The 21,675-nt window shown below is 31.7% G+C and overlaps 2 protein-coding genes across 2 annotated transcripts in view; both read left to right on the top strand.

Annotated features, from left to right (window-relative positions):
- LOC143043031 (uncharacterized) overlaps nucleotides 1-21,675 on the top strand; it is a 266,075-nt gene that overhangs the window by 195,731 nt on the left and 48,669 nt on the right. The gene's annotated exons all lie outside the window — the stretch shown is intronic.
- Nucleotides 1-21,675, top strand: part of LOC143043287 (uncharacterized) — a 121,386-nt gene that overhangs the window by 85,289 nt on the left and 14,422 nt on the right. The window contains exon 3 of the mRNA XM_076215672.1: nucleotides 19,046-19,264. Within this exon, the coding sequence (XP_076071787.1) occupies nucleotides 19,046-19,264 (219 nt within the window). The remainder of the gene's footprint in view (nucleotides 1-19,045; nucleotides 19,265-21,675) is intronic.

Below are 21,675 nucleotides of genomic sequence, written 5' to 3'. Positions count from 1 at the left end.
GGGACGCACCTTACTGTCGGGGTGCTTGTCCAAACTCTCCGATCCGTAGGAGTCCGAGTGTTACGAACGTATACTACAGCGTTCATGCAATAACAGGACATTCCATATCATTGAGGATAGTAATCCGACTTTTTAACTTTTCGAGTCTAAACGCAGTCTGATCTCAAATGGGAGCAATAATCGCCCTGTGTAAACCCCGCTTTAAAGATCATAGAACGATTCTAGCACGCTCATGCCGTCCTAATCACGCACGTCTTACGACCTTACTACGTTCATATTACGACCATTTTTACTTATAGCCATGCTCGGGCTCATTCTCATTGTCAAATAAAGCATGTAAAAGCTCTCCAGGTTTTATTCGTCTGTATATAATTTGGACCTAATGTCGCTAGTCTCCAACAGCTCAGCCATGCTTGACACATTTGTATCATCCCACTATTAATTGTTCAATAAAATATCTTCATTTGATCTTGATAGATCAGCAATATACGTTGTGATAGGTTAATCCGACATCTCATCTGGATCAGGATTCGTATCAGAGGCCCCACTGACTCTACCTCTATCAATATCATGCACAGATACAAAATATTGTAGATTTTGGTGGCCTGTCTGTGTTGTTATCGAGAATTTTACGTATAAATGAAAATAAGGAGGAATGGAACAGTATTTATATTGACTCCGACAACATGATATTGACGTTATTATATTACCGAGAGCGTAGTAAAATCGCCATATGAACATGGTAAGATCGTAGAATGATCGTGATAAAATCGTTCTTTAATCGCAGAAGAAACGTGCTAAGATCGTTTTTTAATCGGATAAAGTGTGATATAATCGTAGTAAGAACGTGATGAGCGTAGCAAGATCGTGATTATCGTAATGAGGTCGCAGAACAAGCGTGGTGAAAACGGGGTATACTCTTGGCAGAATCGTTGTAGAAAAGTAATGAGGTCGTAGTAGCATCGTGAACTCATCCAAAATTTACATTTTCATGCCGCCCATACCGCGACCTCAACACGATCTGAATACTTTTTAGATCGTGCTGAGCGTGGTGCGATCGTGGTCTAGTGTGACTTGTTCATAAAATAACAGCGGGCAAGCTGAAGAGATGCCGTGCATTTACATTGATACATGTATACATTGTATATTTAGTATTGACCATTTACTGAAATAACTATCTATTCTGTCTTTTTGGAACATTACCATTGAACTTTCATTGTAATTCTTTTGCACTATTGAGGAAGTTATATAATATAAAACATCGTAAAGCTTAACTTATAGCTGTTTTGATTTTAGCCAGTGGCTTTATCTCCGAAATCTAAAAATAACAGGAAAGACGAAAACACCTGTTATATTTACCTGAATGTGTGATCTTGGATTGGGTTTTAAATAAAAAGACACTTTTCTATTATTACTGTTACTATTACAAAATAGAAAAGAAATGAATTTCATCTTCAAATTGGTTGCAGTTAATCTTTCTTTTATATATATTGGCATTCTACATTTCTAAGATATCTTCCTTTTTCTATTAATAAATTATGATCTCTTATTCTAGTTTTGTTATTAGTTTTCTAAATTAAAATTTTGAGTAAGTTAAATATTTTTCATTTGTATTATTTAGTCTTACAAGATTATAAATAGTGAGTTTGCTGTTATCCTTCATATCTTATCATTTACTCTCTTTTCATAAAAATCCTTCAATTTTAATTTTATTTGTTCTCTAATAGTTTTATTTATCTTATGAGAGGAATATTTCTTGAAAGTGTCTAAATCCATACCAGTTTCTTCTGATACATGTTTTACAAATGAGAACCAACTGAAGAATAAATTCGCACAGAGTCTAAGCTTTGAGACAAAATCAAAGTACTGAAGTACTGAACATCGGATGACCGCAGGTTCTTGTGGATGGTCAAAAGCACATGTCACAGAAACAGATCACATCTCTATACCTGTCACTTTGGTTAATTTACATAGAGATATTTTTCTGATACAAGTTCGTGCTTGGATGATGAATAAATGACAGGAAATTCAACCTAACCGTAATAACTATCATATTGCAAGAAATCAGTATACCTTGGATTATTATACTTGTATAATAATAGTCGTAGAGAATATACTGGTTTGTTGTTATATATATTATTAATATTACGATTGCATGTATGTACCGATTATCAGGTTGTCTGCATGTTGATATCGTAAAATATCAGCTGCGAGACATAATATTAAGCTTTTTGTCGAGTAAGCGCAGCGAACGAGATCAAAAAGCCTTCATATTATGTCGAGCAGCTGATATTTTACAATATTAATATGCCGATAACCTGATAATCGATTTATCGGGCTGCATTTGCGTCTTTTTGAAGTATTGTCTTAGTTTCACCAGCAACCGGAAGTTGACTTGATAAGTTCGGGTCAAACTTATCAACGTCGGTTCAAACATTATGACGTCGCTGATATGTCCGCGTCAAAGTTATTAAGGCCAGGTCAACGTATTTGACGTCACAAAGCCGTGATATGGAGTTTTATTAAGAGCTGAGCAGATTGATATAGACAGTTGGACGACCGATAAATATCATTTTCATCTATTTGTATATATGATAATTCTATTCTACTATTATTATAGTGCAGTGCAAGTGCATGGTGGACACTCTTCTGTAAAAAAAAATCAAAGCCTTAAAGGCTGTAAAAGCAATTTCTGCCATGTTTATGTTTTGGGACACTTTTATTTTTCATCTACATATATAAGAATTAAACCTGACATGACATGGTTGTCTAGTGAACAGCAAGAAGGTTTTGACTTTATATCAATAAAAGACTTATGCAGGAAATCATTTTTAATATGTTTTATATTTCACAAGGAGACAACAAGTTTACCAGGCTAAAGTTGGGGGTAATTATGAATTATCCCCTGGTAGTGTTTGTAACTGGGCAATAATTACTTTTATCTATTTAATTTTAACAATTTTCATAATTAATTTAAATAAACCATTCAGTTAAAACATTTCACCTTTCGAGACGCTAATGTTGAAAAATGGGACAGAAATAAAATAACTTACAAGTCATAAACATGTAAAAAATAAATATATATTTCAGCTTACTAAAAATATTTTCATAGTGTTACTTTGACATCATTTCTTAAAACTAAGTCCCACACATAATTGTTCATTTGATATGTGTCATCCTCATGCGGTACGAGACGTTTTCATGTCGCTAAATAGTCTTTCTTGTCGCTTAATTTATTCTTCTTGTCCGTTCTTGACGCTTCTTGTCGCTAAAAGTTCTTCTTGTCGTTATTAGTGAGACCGCTATTTTTAGATTACAGGTGGTCATTTACACTACACGTATAACTTGTGTAGTGATTTTTATTTTACGATAAATTTATGAATGAACGATAATTTTATGAATGAACAAGAGCACCTGACCTCTTTCTGAAACACCAATTAAACATATAAATCGTATTTATTAAGATATAATTCAGTCAAATTTTCACCACTAAATCAACAACTGAAATGATTCCATATTTTGTTGAAACATCGTACAACCGGAGAACAGAAATCGCAGGTATGAAAATGCACTTTTTTCACTGGTGTTGAAAACCCAAAACTAATTTGAATAGAATTTATGAATGACGGAAATTTAAGCGATAACAATACATCGGAGTGACCTCAAGGTCATCCTCTGTAAAAAATGATTCCTTTACAAGAGGATAAATGGCATGAGAATATAAACGTAAGCCATACAATATAGATTGAAATTTAATATGTAGTTCCAGGGAAAGTCTCTCAAGACCAGCTCTTAGATATAGGAAGATGTGGTGTGCAGTGCCAATGAGACAACTCTCCATCCAAATAACAATTTAAAAAAAAAGTAAACCATTATAGGTCAATGTACGGCCTTCAATACGGAGCCTTGGCTCACACCGATCAACAAGCTATAAAGGGCTCCAAAATTACTAGTGTAAAACCATTCAAACGGGAAAACCAACGGTATAAATTTGATGAAACTATGCTTAAGCCACGTGTATATTTACAAAATTGTAAGTGTGACTTTTTAAAAGGTGGTTTGACATGAAGTGAATCAAATTATCAAAGGGTATCAAATAGTTGCAAGGGCGGATCCAGCCATTTTAAAAAAGGGGGAGGGGGTCCTAACCCAGGACAAAAGGGGGGGGGGTCCAATTACATGTCCCCATTCAAATGCATTGTTCGTCCAACAAACCCCCGGACCCCCTCCCCCCTCTGGATCCGCACCTGAGTTGCCACTGACACATTGAGTCTTTTTAGTTTCATGCTCTCTTAATCAACTCAAGATCCAGAAAACTAGTAAATGGTACATATAAGACTGTACTTTGACCTTCAATGGTTTATCTTTAAAAATTATGACTTTAATGGAGAGTTGTCTCATTGGCAATCATATGTTATCTCCTTATATCTATAAAGGTCATGATACGACTTTCAACTATGAGTAAAATTCGTGCAGCATAGTCTGCTATATGAAAGGCCCCGAAATTACAAATGATAAAACAATTCAAACGAGATGCATTATGATTAGTTTGTTTTTTTTTCATTCCAAGAAAATATGTATAACTGTGTATATAAAATTTACAAATTGCCAATATCTCCTTTTAAGCTAACCAGGCCAAAAGTGACAAAGTGCGATTATTTATTAAACTTTTCTCATCAATTGTCGTCCTTCGTCCGTCGTTGTCGTCTGATAGCTTTTACAAAGATATTCCACTCTGAATCTACTGGGCCAAATAAAACCAATTTCGGCCTAAATCATTATTAGGGTATGTAGATAAAATTTCATTCCGATGCATATGACCACGCATGTGCACCGAGATGGCAGTCATCGCTAAAAACAGAACATCGGGGTAAAATGCAGTTTTTAGCGTATAAATCTCTGAAACTAAAGCATTTATAGCAAATCTTATGTTCGTTCAGTCAAAAGTTATCTGCCAATGCAGTAGACAACCCGTTGTTGTGTTGTTTCCCCTTGAACTGATAGTTGAAAGAAAATTTTGCAGTTTTTGGCTATCATCCTGAATATTACCATGCATGAAGAAAAACTGATGACAGCAAACTTTTTCAGCAAAACAAGGTCTACAAAAAGTAGTTATTGCCTTTTACAGTTAATTTCCCACAATTTGTCTTACATTTCGGTAATCCTTTGCCAAAAAATTCTCCTCTGAAACTACTTGTCCAAATTAAAACAAACTTTGCATAAACAATCCCTAGGGTATCTAGTTCAAAAAAATGTATCCATTGACCAAACATCAACCAAGATGGCAGAATGGCTAAATAGTAAATAAGCGGGGATGCAGTGTTTGATTTATATCTCTGAAACTTAAGCATTTAGTCCTAAATAAGATATAAATGAGAGAAACTGAACAGACTTTAATGACCGCCAATATAAGATAAAAAAAAAAACATATCTGTTTTTGTCATTTAATAATACTTTTCTCGTCTACAATGTTGAAGTGTGTCTTTGTCTAATATGATATAGACCAAGATGAGCAACACAGGCTATTTTGAGCCTCCTGTTATTATTAAACTGGCGTTTTTTTTGTGTTGTTTTAACTCGCACAATATTCCGGAACAGTAGTGAAAATAGAGGTAATTCGAATCTTTCATTACAGTGCAGACAATGAATGAATAAATAAAATTGAAAGACTTTGTCTAGCTGCAATTGAAAGACTTTGTCTAGCTGCAATATTCCTTTTTTCCTCTTTCAGTATGCAATGCTAAAAACTCGACATGAAATATTAGTTAGGACTTCGATATGGGGAAAATATCACTCACCTCAAGTTCAAGAAAAACAATTTTCACTGTGTAAGTGATTCTTGATGTTGAAAGATTTCAGAAATCATGAACTAAACTTTATCTTATAAAAAATATGTCGTATGATTGCTAATGAGACAACTCTCCACAAGAGACCAAATGACATAGAAACTAACAATTATAGGTCACCGTACGGTCTTCAACAATGAGCAAAACCCATACCACATAGTCAGCTATAATAGGTTCCGAAGTGACAAATATAAAACAATGCAAACCTAAATTACGTACAAAAATGAACGAAAAACAAATATGTAATACATCAACAAACGACAACCACTGAATTACATGATCCTGACTTGGGACAGCTTGTTTGTAGTTCTTTTGTGTGATGAATGCAATAATATTGAAGGTCGACTTGTTACTCATTTTTTTCCTGCATGAAATATTAATTCTCTACCGTATTATTAGAATGAAATTAAGCAAAAACTCCTAGAAAAGTTTAATAAATTAATTGAACATATGAACAATACTGCTTATGTTAAAAGAAAGATTACAATACATGTATTGCAATATAATTAAATGTGTCATGTCATGTTCAAACCGACCCGTCAGTTTCGTGCTGGCATAGACATCTTTCGTATGAGTGATATTTTTCGAGGCAATTAATAAGAACTATTACATTAGCGGATCCAGGGGGAGGTCCGAGTGTTTGAACCCTCCTCTTTTTGGCCGATCAATGCATTTGAATGGGAACATATAGTTGGACCCCCCCCCTTTTTGTCCTGAGTTGGGACCCCCCTTAAAGCTTTTAATATGGCTAGATCCGCCCCTGTATTATATGTCAGAGGAAAGACTGTGGTGCTCGCGGAGTCATATTAAGTTGTGTTGACTATTTAAATCTACATGTACATTAGCACGTAAACAAAATACAGCGCTGCTTCCCAGTTTAGTTGAATATGCCATAACATTAGTCATACAATTCAAACAAACGCGAGAAGAAAATAGTTCTAGTATTTCACAAGCTTTTAGCATTGATTATAAATTTAATTTAAATTCCAGCAACCTTTCACGTTGAAGTCCGTGAAAGTTAGAACATACGAAAAAAAAAATCAAACGAATTTAACATTCAAACAAACTCATAAATTTGTTGCGAGTGTTTTTCTATTATATAGACTTTTTCAAATGATTAATTTAGTTTTATTTTATTTTGTGTCGTCGATTAGTTTGTTTTCCTTCAGAAGCATATTAACAATTAAAGTTAAAACAAAAATAATAATTTATAACTAATATCTACGCTTGTGTATTATGATGCGTTGTCTGTTTTCAAAGTTGGCGATTATAAATCTCTAAACTTTTATCACAAAATATTATATATTAAAGTGGCAAGTGCAATTTGAGGGATCAGCGTACCAATGTGACCTCTAGCTTAAGAGAAATGTCTAATCGTTGAACTATCATTAGTTATAATGAGGGTTCCTGATGCACTTGAGCCATTAAAAATCAAATACCTTGTTACTGTAGCTTACAGTACACAGATGTATTAGTATCGTATTTCACTTCATTGATAAAACACAATATTTTGTAGCTTAGACGATTTATAATTACACAGTTTATATATCTCTGCAGATTATAATGTATTTATAGCACACATATGGAAACAGATACGCATACGTCAATGTGATTGCATCAACAATTTGTCAATAGTTGTATTTATGTCCTGCAATTATACTATCTAATATTTTTCGATAATTAAAATACGAATCGAATATTTCCGCTTAGCTCTCATTTAAAATTCTCCCAAACAGAGGTATGCCATGAACAAGATCAGTTTTCAAAATCTTACACTTTAAGCTAATCTAAGTCATTCCCTCTCCATTTATACCGTCAGAGCATATATTTTCATCAGCAGGACTGTTAGTTACAAATAAAGTTGAGAATTAGCCTCATCCCAGGCACAGTTGTCAAGATACTACTTTTAGATCAGACAAAATTCAATGCACCTTATGTCGATCCTCAGAAAATTATTAAAGTCATCAGTGATCATCAGTTAGTTCAAACATCACCCCTTTGTTGATTATTTTAAAAATGTGTTTTTTACGGTCCCTTAATACTGTTGTTTGAGTAATAATTTTTCTATAGATATCACTTTATTACTGGATTAGATAATTGTCAGTTTACATAATAAAATAAGAACATGTATGTCATGTATTAAATAAGCTTTTAATTATGATTTATATGGTATATAATTCATATTATCTAGTCCATTGTTATAATGTTGAGGGTTTTACGTTTATAAGTCCTTAAATTCTTTATTGAAAAGCACTTTACGCCCATATGAGCCCTCAGTATGAGCCAATGGCTTAAAACATTATACATAATATACAGTTTACATATATATGATCATATATAAAACAATGAAAGACCCACAATACATAAAATGGATATAATTTTGTGTTTCCATTTTGTAAATGTTTTACCGAGCGAGTACTCTTCACCGAGGTAACATCCCTTCATGTTATTATATATTTTTTTCCATTGTAGTTAAGAAAACAATAAATAGATTTCATTTGTCTCCCTTGTTTTTTTTTTAGAGAATCACTTTCAAAATATAGTTATCTCCCATCTTAAATTTAGCCTGTTAGTCAAAGGGAGACAACTTTAATTTTCCACAAAAATTACGGAATTCCATAATATTATGGAGTTCGCTAAGTGCCCCGACTGTTGTATATAGTGTTAATAAAATTTATCAAAAGAAAAAGCATAGAACTACTAATCACAGATTGTTTTGAATATAAGGTCCGAATCTCGTTTAGACTGTTTGCATTTTTTGTGTTGTTATATTAATTTTAATGTTTCTATCATATTTTTTCGGATGTTGGCTTTATTCATAGAGTCATTCTGGTTCATTTTGACTATATAGTATACTAGTATATCATTTTATTAAAGAAAAAATAATGAATCGCTTATTGTGTGCATTGCTAAGACTGTCCATACTCTTGACTTATTTTCTATTCATGTGTTTACATTTATAACATATATGCAAGGAACAACTGCCGCCAAACTGATGTAGGTGCCTGTACACAACCAATAACACGAGAATTGATTATATAGCAATGAAGCCCAAATGCTGCGTGTGTAATATTCACTTAACTTAAAATGAGGCCATTATATGCAGGTTTCAAAACAATACAAATAGTTATCAAAGGTACCAGGATTATAATTTAGTACGCCAGACGCGCGTTTCTTCTACATAAGGGGACGACCATTTGATATTCTGGGGGGGGGGGGGCCAGGAGGATTTTGAAAATAAATAACTCAGCCTTGATAATCACAAAAATAAATGGTTTGTTCTGTGGTAGTTTGAAAATAAATAACCTGACTTGCAATGTTTTGAAAATAAATAACTCAGCAGGTCTATAGCTTTTTGGGCCTTCAGCGGTTCCAAAACCCTTCAAAAATTTTTTGGCCTCGCTCCGCTCGGCAAAATATGTTTGACAATACTTTAAAAAGAGGCTAGATAAAACCAAACTATATTAACTTTAATGCTATGTATGTATGCAATATTGCTTTGGAATATAAATGATTCATTTTGCGAAGAAAATTATAAAATACTTTTAAATCTAATTATAACAATTGTCTTTTATAATATACTTATTACTATGTATTTGGTCTTTTGTGGATAGTTGTCTCATTGGCAATCATACCACATCTTCTTTTTTATATTTGTGTTTCTTTTGTTCTGTCTCACTGTATATTATCTTAAAATGTTTGTTTATTATATTGTCCTATTGTACACAAGTATGTGTCTGGGGTTATGAATGAAATCTTGAATCTTAAAATTTCTGCAGGGGATAATGATCTTTTCTGATTAAATGGTACATAATGACTTGCTATACATGTATAACTCATTAATTAACAAATATTTTTAAAAAAAATGTATGTTTTCGAATATCATAAATATAGTTGTGAAAATGAATAATCAGTCCCTTGCTTTAATGAAAATGAAAAATCTTGCTTCAATAGTGCAGAAAATGAATAATCTGTCCTCTCAGTTTACAAAAATAAATAACCGATCAAAAACAAATCCTCCTGCCCCCCCCCCCCCCCCCTCCGAATATCAAATGGTCGTCCCCTAAGACTCATCAGTGACGCTCATATCAAAATATTCATAAAGCCAAAATAAGTACAAAGTTGAAGAGCATTGAGGATCCAAAATTTCAAAAAGTTGTGCATATACGGCTAAGGTAAACAATTATTCGAAACCTTTTTATACGACCGCCAAAATTGAAAATTTTTTGTTCGTATATTGGTATCACGTTGGCGTCGTCGTCTGCGTCGTCGTCGTCGTCGTCGTCAAAATACTTTTAGTTTTCGTACTCTAACTTTATTAAAAGTGAATAGAAATCTATGAAATTTTAACACAAGGTTTATGACCACAAAAGGAAGGTTAGGATTGATTTTGGGAGTTTTGGTCCCAACATTTTAGGAATAAGGGGCCAAAAAGGGCCCAAATAAGCATTTTCTTGTTTTCGCACTATAAATTTAGGTAGATTCTTAATTTTTGGTCCCGTTTTCAAATTGGTCTACATTAAAGTCCAAAGGGTCCAAAATTAAACTAAGTTTGATTTTAACAAAAATTGAATTCTTGGGCTTTTTTGATATGCTGAATTTAATCATGTACTTAGATTTTTGATTATGGGCCCAGTTTTCAAGTTGGTTCAAATCAGGATCCAAAATTATTATATTAAGTATTGTGCAATAGCAAGAAATTTTCAATTGCACAGTATTCAGCAATAGCAAGAAATCTTCAATTGCACAGTATTGTGCAATAGCAATTAATTTTCAATTGCACAGTATTGCGCAATAGCAAGAAATATCTAATTGCACAATATTGTGCAATAGCAAGAACTTTTCAATTGGAGTTATCTTTCTTTGTCCAGAAGTGTAGTTGAATCCACTTAAATCATTGTTTTATACAATATACAATGTATATTCACTTTTAGTACCAACTGATAAATTAAAACAATCTTTACCATTCAGTGATAACAAGCACTTTATTTTTTTCACATTTTAATTTTTTATGATGTATTTAAATGAGTAGTTATTGTTGCAAACTCCATTAGAAATTTGAATTGAGATTGGATTGGAAAAAGGGAAAGGAGGATGTGAGAAAAAAAATTGGGGGTGGTTAAATTTTTCTCATTTCAGATTTCATAAATAAAAAGAAAATGTCTTCAAACATTTTTTTGAGAGGATTAATATTCAACAGCATAGTGAATTGCTCAATCCAAAAACAATATTTTACGTTCATTAGACCACATTCATTCTGTGTCAGAAACCTATGCTGTGTCAACTATTTAATCACAATCCAATTTTAGAGCTGAATCCAGCTTGAATGTTGTGTCCATACTTGCCCCAACCGTTCAGGGGTCGTATAAATCTGCGCCCTGCGGAGCATCTGGTTTGAACATGGCATTATATATAACAAATGCAGTCAACAGCAATTTTGTCGCAAATTCACTAACTGTGTAGATACTAGTACTGACATTTTTACCACCGTCCCTGCACCGGTACCTAAGTCATCAGAAAATAAAACAACACCACTGAACAAATCAATTATACACTACAAATCGTGATTGTAGGTAAAGCATCAAGAAGCTATTGCATCTGTATCACAACGAAGGGTCGATTTGTTAAAATGCCGGAAAATGCCATATAGCATGTGTTAGTAACACAAGGTGTTCTATGACCAACTGATGTAAGATGTTCTCCGGTTAAAATATATATATAATCTTATCTTATCTAATAGACGATAAATCCTTAAAAGACCAGGACAAATACAGATATACATATATTCAGAGTGAGAAAAACAGCATTCCATTTGAATTTGTTCGATATTATTTGACTTGTTGGCAAGTTACGTGGTATGGTACCTTATGCGCATAAAGGGTGTTAACAATTAAACAAAGTCAATATAAAAAAAATCAATAGTCTTGGCCTTGTTTTTTGTAGGAATACCTGTTCAAGGTATAAAAATAAATAATGTGACGTATGTTCATGTACTATAATTAGCAATAATCTGGCTATTCAAAACATGATTTACCTATCTTATCGAATGAAAAAAATTCACGGGAAAATGGCTCTAGCTCTTTTCATCTTCTTGTACAGTGGCCATATGCAAATGAAGTTAGAGCACAATACAAGTGTGAATAAACTTATAATGACAGTGGATGTTTTTGAACTCGGAAATTGCGATGATATGGTCACAGTAACAAATACTGAGCGTGACTCTCTTGAAGGGATAGTTTAAGATATGATATTTCCTAATAGACATCCTAATGAGACACCCTATAAACAACAACTTGTACAGTGAAAACCTGCCAATTTAGAGAGAGAAAAAATATAATTTCATCAAAGAATACAGAGTTAATGTAAAGAAAAAAATTGCAGAATTATAGAGTTATGGAAAGGGGGGTCAAACATTCCAACCGGAAATTCAATCAAATTGTAAATATTTGTGCTGCTTCATATGCAGGCGTCTTGACTTATTTTGTTGATTTGAATTAAAATGCATCTGATGAATGCGTTATTCGTTTTTGTATTCATCAACATTGTACACGTTGAGATGACCCCTATATAACAATCTGTAAATGTCATTATAAATGTAATCATAAAAGTTTAAAACAGTTTTTGAAGGTGTCTAAAATGCAATAGGAAACACATCATGAATATGACAGTTATTATTCATTCGTTTGATGTTTTTGAGCCTTGGATTTTTCCATTTTATAAGTGACTTTCCGTTTTGCCTCGGAGTTCAGTTATATTTTTTATTATACTTTCTCATGATGATAATAGAAAAAAACGAGTACTTTTAAAGAAACAGCAATTAACTGAAAACAATGTATTATATAAAGCTGGCAATAAACATCAAGTTTAAAAAAAAACTGTATTACTCCTTACCGTAATAATTCATAATGTTAGTTTGATTATTTTTTTAAGAGATGTTACTGACAATTTTTTCTTCTTCGTTGACTTTTTTCATATTTAACTCGTGTTTAACGAGAGAAATGATCGTGAAAGAATATCTAACGGTGGTCAAGTATTGCGAGACGATCGTTAAAGCTCAGGTACCGGATCGTGAAAGAAATTTAATCGATAAAACATATAAATGGTCAGCAAATAATCTAATTTAATAAACTACACAGACATATTTACAACAAAATAAAATTGTCTGTCAAAATGGTTCAACATTTTGATCAGTATGTCAGAAAATCAAGTTTTAAAAGTACATAGTTTTTACAAAACAACAAAAGTCAAATTGCTTCTCGACATTTCAATGACATGAAAAATGTAAACAAACTCAAATAAAATAAACCATTTTACCCAAATAACGGCATTTTATTTGAATGAATCAAATGGTTCTCATAGTTATTTTTTATAAACATAATCTGAAACTTGGTAAAAAAAGAAATATTTACACAAAATTGATTTTTCGGATCGTGAAAGATCACGTACCGCCTTTTGAAGATCGTGAAAAGGATCGTGAAAGATCTGATGCTACTAAGACGTTCAAATTATTCTTCAATTATATGATAATAAATATTAATATCACGGATTCGTTAAACTTTAGGATAACTGTCTGTTGTTATAATTGTAAGGTGTACATTTTCGACTTCTGCAAGGTTTCAAAAAACATTGTTGCACAAAATGTTGGTTATCGTTCAATCTTAAATTGTTCAGAAAGATGTTATGTTTGCTATAATATTTTGGTTGGTGGTTAACATTTTGGTTTAACGTTGCATACCCGTATTAACGGCTTAATAGTGGCGGTCTGCCTGAATTATACTAGACCGATTCTCAGAGCTGCATTTTTCACACTGATTTAGACACGTTTTAGTTGTTTTGTTTTTTTTAACTTTCGAGGTACAGTGTTGAATTAAAAAAAAACAATAATAGCTTTAATGTTCATTCTTTTCAAAATAGTTACAGGCGTCAACCAGTTGCAGGTATATCAAATGGTAAAAGAAATATTGATTTCTGATTACTAGTAGTAAGTCTGGTCACGCATTATCTTTCACGATCACAATAATGCGTTGCCTGATCTTTCACGATCAAGTTTGATGAAAATTCAACAAAATTCAAGATTTTCATAAACAAATTAACGCTTTTAAGGGAAGAGCATACTTGTATTGTACTGTACTATCACATACACCAAAGATTAAATTGCAAATATATCATGATATATTGAAATATGACCATTATAGGTACAAATAGCATGGGTTTTTTTAAATTAATTCCATAGACATGCATTGCGCTTTTTGTGTATTTTCATATAGTACTGCATATTTTCTTTATCTTATTGCACAGTAATGTTGAGGATGTTGAACCATTTTGACAGACATATTTTTTGAAAATTTTGCGATTTTTCACAGATTCTTAACTAGATTTTACATTTACATTCTTTCACGATCCGGTACCAGAGCTTTCACGATCTTCTCGCAATACTTGACCACCGTTAGATATTCTTTCATGATCATTTCTCTCGTTAAACCGAATGACACCCTTGTTAAAAGTTATGATTTAAATGGATATTGTAAATTATAACTTACCTTATTGAATAAATTACAAACACTTGATAGTATGACTGAACCTTTTCGTATTATTTAAACATGAAAACTTGAGAACTAAGTTTATTCCATGTAGGCTTGGACTAAGGCAAATAATGTTAACCTAGTACAAACTTACATGGACTAACCTAACAGACTTTATCCATGCATGTATGTGCTAAACTTACTTTATTAAGACATTTGAAATTATTCTATTTTTCAAGCAGACTTAATTACTCCATGCATAAATAAACAAATATTGAAAAAAAAGACTAAAAAAGGCCAGTTCTCAACCCTCCAATATTCATTGTACCTCCATCCAATAGGGAATAAATAAACACACAAAGAAGTCCGAGTCGGATGTTAGAATAGTTAATAGAAGAAACTAAATAAAATAACAATGATCAACGTAGATTGAAAAGGACTACTAGCAGCTACTGAAATATCAGCTCTAGACCTCAATTAAACTGGTTGAAAGATTATATTTCATCATATGAAAATCAAGCATAATCCCTCCCGTTAGGGTTAAGTATCATACCATCATAAAATATATAAGATCATAACCCGTGTCATGCCAATAAGTGTTGAAAAATAAATGTGTTTATTTCCGATGCAAAGGAATATGTAAAAACATTATGCTGTATCATGATGTAATCATGGATATCACAATATCTCAGTTATATTATTATAAATTTAAATTAAGATTATTACTTCTTTATACGTTAAGGATGTATTCTTCTGAAGTTTCAGTCTCTTTGAAATCTCGTTCTTGAATTATTTCCAAAACATGTGATACAAGTGGAAAATATTAATGAATTTTAAAAATAGTATGATCAAACATAACTCTGTTAAAAAATTGTGTATTTACAATGAATAGTTATTGAATAATCGCCCCAAAATAGGAAAAAATTGAAGAAAACAGGAAAATCGTCAAAATTGGGTACTTGCAAAGGGCAGTAGCAAAAAAAAGAAGGGCACCACCATATGATTTTTTCTTCACCAATTATGTTTTTACAGTCTTATAAACCCAAAAATCAGGTTAAAAAAAAAGTTTAATTCTAGAACTTTTTGGCTCCTTAGAGGTGTACATCCTTTAAGAATTATCATAAGTAAATTTTAAAGCTATGAAAAGGAACGAGTGTCTCTCACAGGAAAAAGATATTTACAAACAAAATCTGAAAGGGCTTCTTAGTTTTCGACACTATTCCTCAACATACATCAAATACAAAACGCACAGTATATTTATAAATAATAAAAGTACTTACCAGTAGATGTTTAACATAGTTTTTCTTTAGAATAGGTAAACTAATTGTTGTTTGCTGTTAATAAACTCATCATAGATACCCAGATTAAAATTTTATATATACGCCAGAAGCGCGTTTCGTCTACAAAAGACTCATCAGTGACGCTCGAATCAAAAGAATGTTTAAAGGCCAAATAAAGTACTAAGTTGAAGAGCATTGAGAACCACAAATTCCTTAAAATTTTCCCAACTACAGCTAAGGTAATCTATTTCTGGGGATGTGATATTGAAGAGAAATGGTCAGTTTGTATTCTAATGAAAGGATAGATTCATTGGAACACAAGCAAAGCAAATTGAGATATGCAAAATGGATGACTGTTCAATAGCATTTTATATATATGATGTAATTGGTAAATTTTATACATCTACAACTGCTAAACTTTATGCGATCGTATGAATAATAGCGAAGTCGTCATCGTTATTGTCTTCGTCCGAAGACATTTGGTTTCCAAACAATAACTTGATAACAAGTGTAGGGTTGGTTTTTTAATCTTATGAAATTGTATCGAAAGACTACCATTAGAAGGTTGGTGTTAATTCTTGGCGTCATTGTCCGAACTGAATAACAGGTCATTAAGGGTAATCAAACAAGCAATGTTCTTGTATCTAGATAATAACCTGTGTAAAAAATGGATCTCTATGAAACTATACCACTACTTCCATATCTCCGAAGAAAGATTTGGATAGATTTTTGAAGGAAAACCCTAGGATTTTCTTGTTTCAGGAAAATCACCTGAGAATTAATGTGTGAATCTTTATGTGAGATCGCTCGTGGTTAAATATTTAGCATAAAGGACCAACCTGTGGTAAAATCAGTATAAATTCAAGCCCCCATGAATTATTTCTTAAATGTACTATTGCCCTCCAACACTTGTTTGATTTACTTTTCTTCATTTTATTAACTTTCTTAAGGTAGCACAATACAAAGATGTTTTTACTTCCAATCTCCAACCTTTAAAATGCTGTTACTTTCTTAATAATGCATATAAATTAATGAAAGAGGTATATATAGATAGATAAAAGATTAATATTTAACATGAATGCAATATTTTTGTTATGTAATCATTATGTAATCAATTATAATGCATTTAATGGCAAAATCTTGGTCAGTTCACTTGAATAAATTTAGTTCTTTCGTCTCTTTAGCTATTCAGGAAATTTTAACGAAATCTAAATCAACACAGCAGAAGCTACAAAAGGGTGTCTCAAATAATTGCTATCGTATTCCATTCTCTCATAAATCTGTCATTAGTGTAAACATCATTACAACAAAAAAGTAGATAATGTTTGATTAGGTGTAAAATTTTATCAAAACATTCTATCCAAAATCTGAGACACCCTTTTGTAGATAATGGTTCTAGCAACAACATATAATACAATCAACCTTCTAGGGGGTAACAATGAAGAAGCTAATTTCTTGTAACATTTTGTAGACACGGTTAACATAATAATTGGTTACATAATTGTTGTATAATACTAACATTTCATTAAATTGAAGGAGTAATATGTTAGCTATCCATAAATGACACTTTTATAAATATTCTAGCATTATAAAAACATTTACAGCATTTTAAAATTTAGGAATTGGAGGTATAAAATATTTGTAATGTGCTACCTTAAACAGGTAAATGTGATAAAGCAAAATGTAACTAGGTTAGAATAATAAATAATCTGCAAAAGGTGGCAAGAAACATTATCGCACCTATATCGTAAAAATGAAAATAACTCAGAATCAAAGCTGATTAGATAATGAAATACCGACTGATACTATGAATGATTGTCAGATTTTAAGCAAATATCTATTTTGAATGTCACAGTATTGAACTATTTCAGAAATGCAAATTTTGTAAAAATAGAAAACAAGGTCTGTTAAAAAAATAAAAGCAGCTTTAGCAAAAGCTAAACTTATAAATTATGGTTATTTACAAACAAAAATAAAACTAGTTATGCAAAATACCAACGTTTCGCTGTCAAAACCAGCTGCGCCCTCTATGCTCTAATTTGAAACATACTTTATCATATTTATTTTCTGAAAATATTTGAAATACCGGTATCAAGTCAAGCAAAACACTTTACACGCATACGTAGTGCGTGTATTTCTACTAGTGTGAAAATAAACCAAAATGACCTTCTAGTTGACAAGAATATTTTTGATAATTTTTTCATTATAAAAGGATAAATATAGATAAAATATGATGCAGTAATATGCTGAAAATTCGTTCCGAATGGCAAGCAACTATGCAAACTGAAGTTATTGAAGCGGTAAAATATTCGCCGGGAAATACAATGAAATGCATGAATGAATGCCAAACGAATTTCTGTCAATAAACGTGGCACAACGAATACGAAATATATTAAGGAGTATAAAATTGAAATTTCAAAACGTTTCCATTTAACAGGATAAGACGTTCCCTCCGGTAAAATTCAATTGAGATAAAAAATATTTTGAATTTGAAAAAAAGTAAGTCACAAAAATACTCCGAGGAAAATTCAAATAGGAAAGTCCATAATCAAATGGCAATATAAATAGCTCATAACACATCAAAGGAATGAATAACACCTGTCATATTCCTGACTTGGGACCGGCATTTTCTTTTGTGGAAAACGGTGGATGAAACCTGCTTTATAGCTAGCTAAACCTCTCAATTGTATGAATTATAGATTAACGTTTTGTCATTTAAAACAAATAAGACAAATTCATTTTCAATACAGTATAACGACTTCAGCATTTTGTTTTTTTAACCTATTTTTAGATGTCATGGAAGGCAGAGTTACATCAACAATAACTATTATACTAGTATGGTGAAATGCCATATTAGTATTATCCACTTTGGTATTGTTTATAAAGGTTGTAGTGACCACCACATTACTGCAAAAAAACAGACTAAAATGGATGGAAATTAGCAAAATCTAAAGCCAATGATCAAATAATGAGATGCGTGATTGATTTTCAAGAACGGTTTTAAATCGTTTATTAAAAAAGGAATACAGTTTAGGCTTTTAACTATTTCGAAATGGCTACATAAAAACGAATAGAAAATTATATTTAACTTTTTCAAACAAAAACTGTTTTTATATGTCTCATTTTGACTTTAGTTAGTAAACTAGCTCTAATTTACAAAGCAGCATTTGCGACTAGAATATCCAATGGTTGCCTCCTATTTTGAATGTTGTTATATAATCTATCGGGAATAATGTCTCTAACAAAAATTATGCCTTACATTAGGTAGCGAAATCATTCCATTAGACATAGTGTTTATCATTTAAAACATATGTGGATGGATGGAAAGAAAACAGAATTCAATTAATCTTTGCTTGAAAAAAAGTAAAATGCTAATATTGTTATTCTTTTTTTGAAGGCTTGACAGAGAAAAAAGGAAAGGATTCGAAAATGAGCACAAGCTTAAAGGTGAAATCAGTAATCTTAAAATTGAAATCGAAAGAGCGGATGCAAAGTTTATAGAAGTTGAAAAAGATTATGAAACATTAAACTCTAGATATAAGGAGCAGCAAGAGAAACTAAAGGATTTAAGGCTGCAACTTCATGAAAAATCATCAGTGTCCGTAGATAGTAAAGGGTAATATGTGTAGTGATATTTTTAGCTCATTATTGATGGATTCTCATATTTGACATATTGACTTGACAATGCCAGTTGCCTCCTTTCATTAAAGTAAAACTAGAGTAAAGAAAGATAAGTAAAATAGAAGTTGAAAAGTTATAAAAAAAAATAATAATTATGTTAATGATAACAGTTTGAAAATAGTCCATAACTAAAATTGCATGGACAATTCATAAAAGAGCTTTTGACTTTTTGAAGAAAAAAAATAGTTGACAAGGTCTTAGTAGATGTACTATTATGAATTGTTCAAAACAAAATCATAAACAAATTTTTTTTTAACGAAAATTCAAATATATTTCACCATTTCCAAATTTCTGTATTTTCTAACAATGTATGAATAGATACAGTTATTAAGACAGTTCCCGTTAACATCGAAATTATATCAGACCCTTATCTAAGATATGTAATTTGTATTAAAATGATATGACAACTATGCATAGTACAATGTAGTCTTAAATTATTGAACTTAATCCTGTTTGCTAACAAATAACGATTCTTAAAAGGTTTGGTGTTATAAGATTTTAATTAAGGTAAAAGTAAGAAGATAAGATATAATTGTCAATGAAAAAACTCTTCACAAGAGAGCAAATGACATAGATATTTAAACATCTTAGGTCATCGTATTTTCAACAATGAGTAAAACCCATACCACATTGTCATATATAAAAGGCATCAACATGTCAAATGTAAAACAAATAAAAAGAGGAAACTAACGGCCTGTTTATGTACAAAGTGATGAACGAAAAACAATTATGATAGTAAAAATAGGAACAAACAACAACCATTGAATTACAGGCCCCTGCCTTATAACAGTCATTTAATGCCTGTGGGGTGGGGGCTAAATAAGTTTAGAGGCGCCACTTCTCCCCTTACCTGGATACAGTGATGAAACAGTACAACATACGAACAAACAATGAAGATCAGTTGAAAAGGGCTTAATTAACTCAGATGGATTTAAAGCAGAAATACATCTAACGAAAATAAATAACGGAATAGCATGGTACTTATAGATCCACACAACAGCAAGACAATTAGCACAGATCTGATAGTGCTCACAATTACTAACTGCTAGCCAGCAACAGCTAAGAAAAAATATCATGCATCAAAGACTAAAATATCAAAAAGTACACATCCAACATCTATTATGGATTAAGTATAAAGACGTCATTAACAGTCAGAGAGAAAACAATTACCGTGTTCAATTTCAAGATACGGGTATCGACAGATTGAAGAGACATGGATGTAAATATGGATAAAAAAATAATAATATTAAATTCTATTTTGATTTACTGATACCCAAATCAATATTTATACCAATAAAACCAATATTCGAAGTTCTTAGTACTTTGCAGTGTTTTGAATTGATAACCCTTTAGAATATATGTATTTAAAGGGTCGATTAGTTTGAATTGCCCGGATTGCATCTAAATTTTCGGGCTCAGATAATAACATTTTTCAAAAAAAAGGTAATAAAAGAGGGACGAAAGATACCAGAGGGACAGTCAAGAAAATGAATATTTTGAGATAATATATGGTTTTATAAGGGAGGATTTTTTCATACAGGAATCTAAACCACGTGTTCCATATTATATTAATCCAGTTTGTCTCATTGGAATGCAATATAGTTGACTCGGCAACAACCCAAGGCGAATTCTAATATTTTTAATGAATAGATTCTTATATACTAGTATTTGGCTTCGAAAATGTCTAGTTTATACGTCCCCGTGTACGTGACATAACTGCTTCAATATGAACGAATACATTCCTTGCAGTAAAATATATTTGTTCCAACTTATTTTAAATAACACATGGAGAACTATACACCATTTATAACACTGGAAAGCCCGATATGTATATGTTCTATTGGAATCTAGAACTCTATTTATAGGAAAATTGAAATCATACGGTCCTCAAAGTGGGAAATCTGATTTCCTTGTAAAGCGGTGGTACATTATTGCTTATAAAGAAATCAAATATTTGTTTTCCATAGGGAATCAGATCAGTTATTCTAAATACAAACCTTGTGCTAAGGTATCTATAATCATACTGCATCATAGGATTCACATTCTTAGTGGAAACCAATACCCTTTTTCCAAAGTGAATAACACCCTGTTTATCAACAAAATTTAATTCCTAATAATTCTACATGCGTAAAATTAAATTCTATTCTTTGGGAAAGTCGCATTAACATTTATAATTGCAAATATTGAAGTAAACATTCTTTAAGGTATGTTTCTTAAATTTTAATTGCCCTATCAAATGTATATTGAAGAACGACTTACATATACCCTACTGTTGTCGTTTGTTGATATGGTTCATAAAAGAGGGACGAAAGATACCAAAGGGACAGTCAAACTCGTAAATCTAAA

The sequence above is a fragment of the Mytilus galloprovincialis genome, chromosome 8 (assembly GCF_965363235.1).
Source record: "Mytilus galloprovincialis chromosome 8, xbMytGall1.hap1.1, whole genome shotgun sequence".
In the NCBI taxonomy this organism is placed as follows: Eukaryota; Metazoa; Mollusca; class Bivalvia; order Mytilida; family Mytilidae; genus Mytilus; species Mytilus galloprovincialis.
The sequence above is the reverse complement of the archived record's forward strand: the minus strand, read 5'-3'. Positions and strand labels throughout refer to the sequence as shown.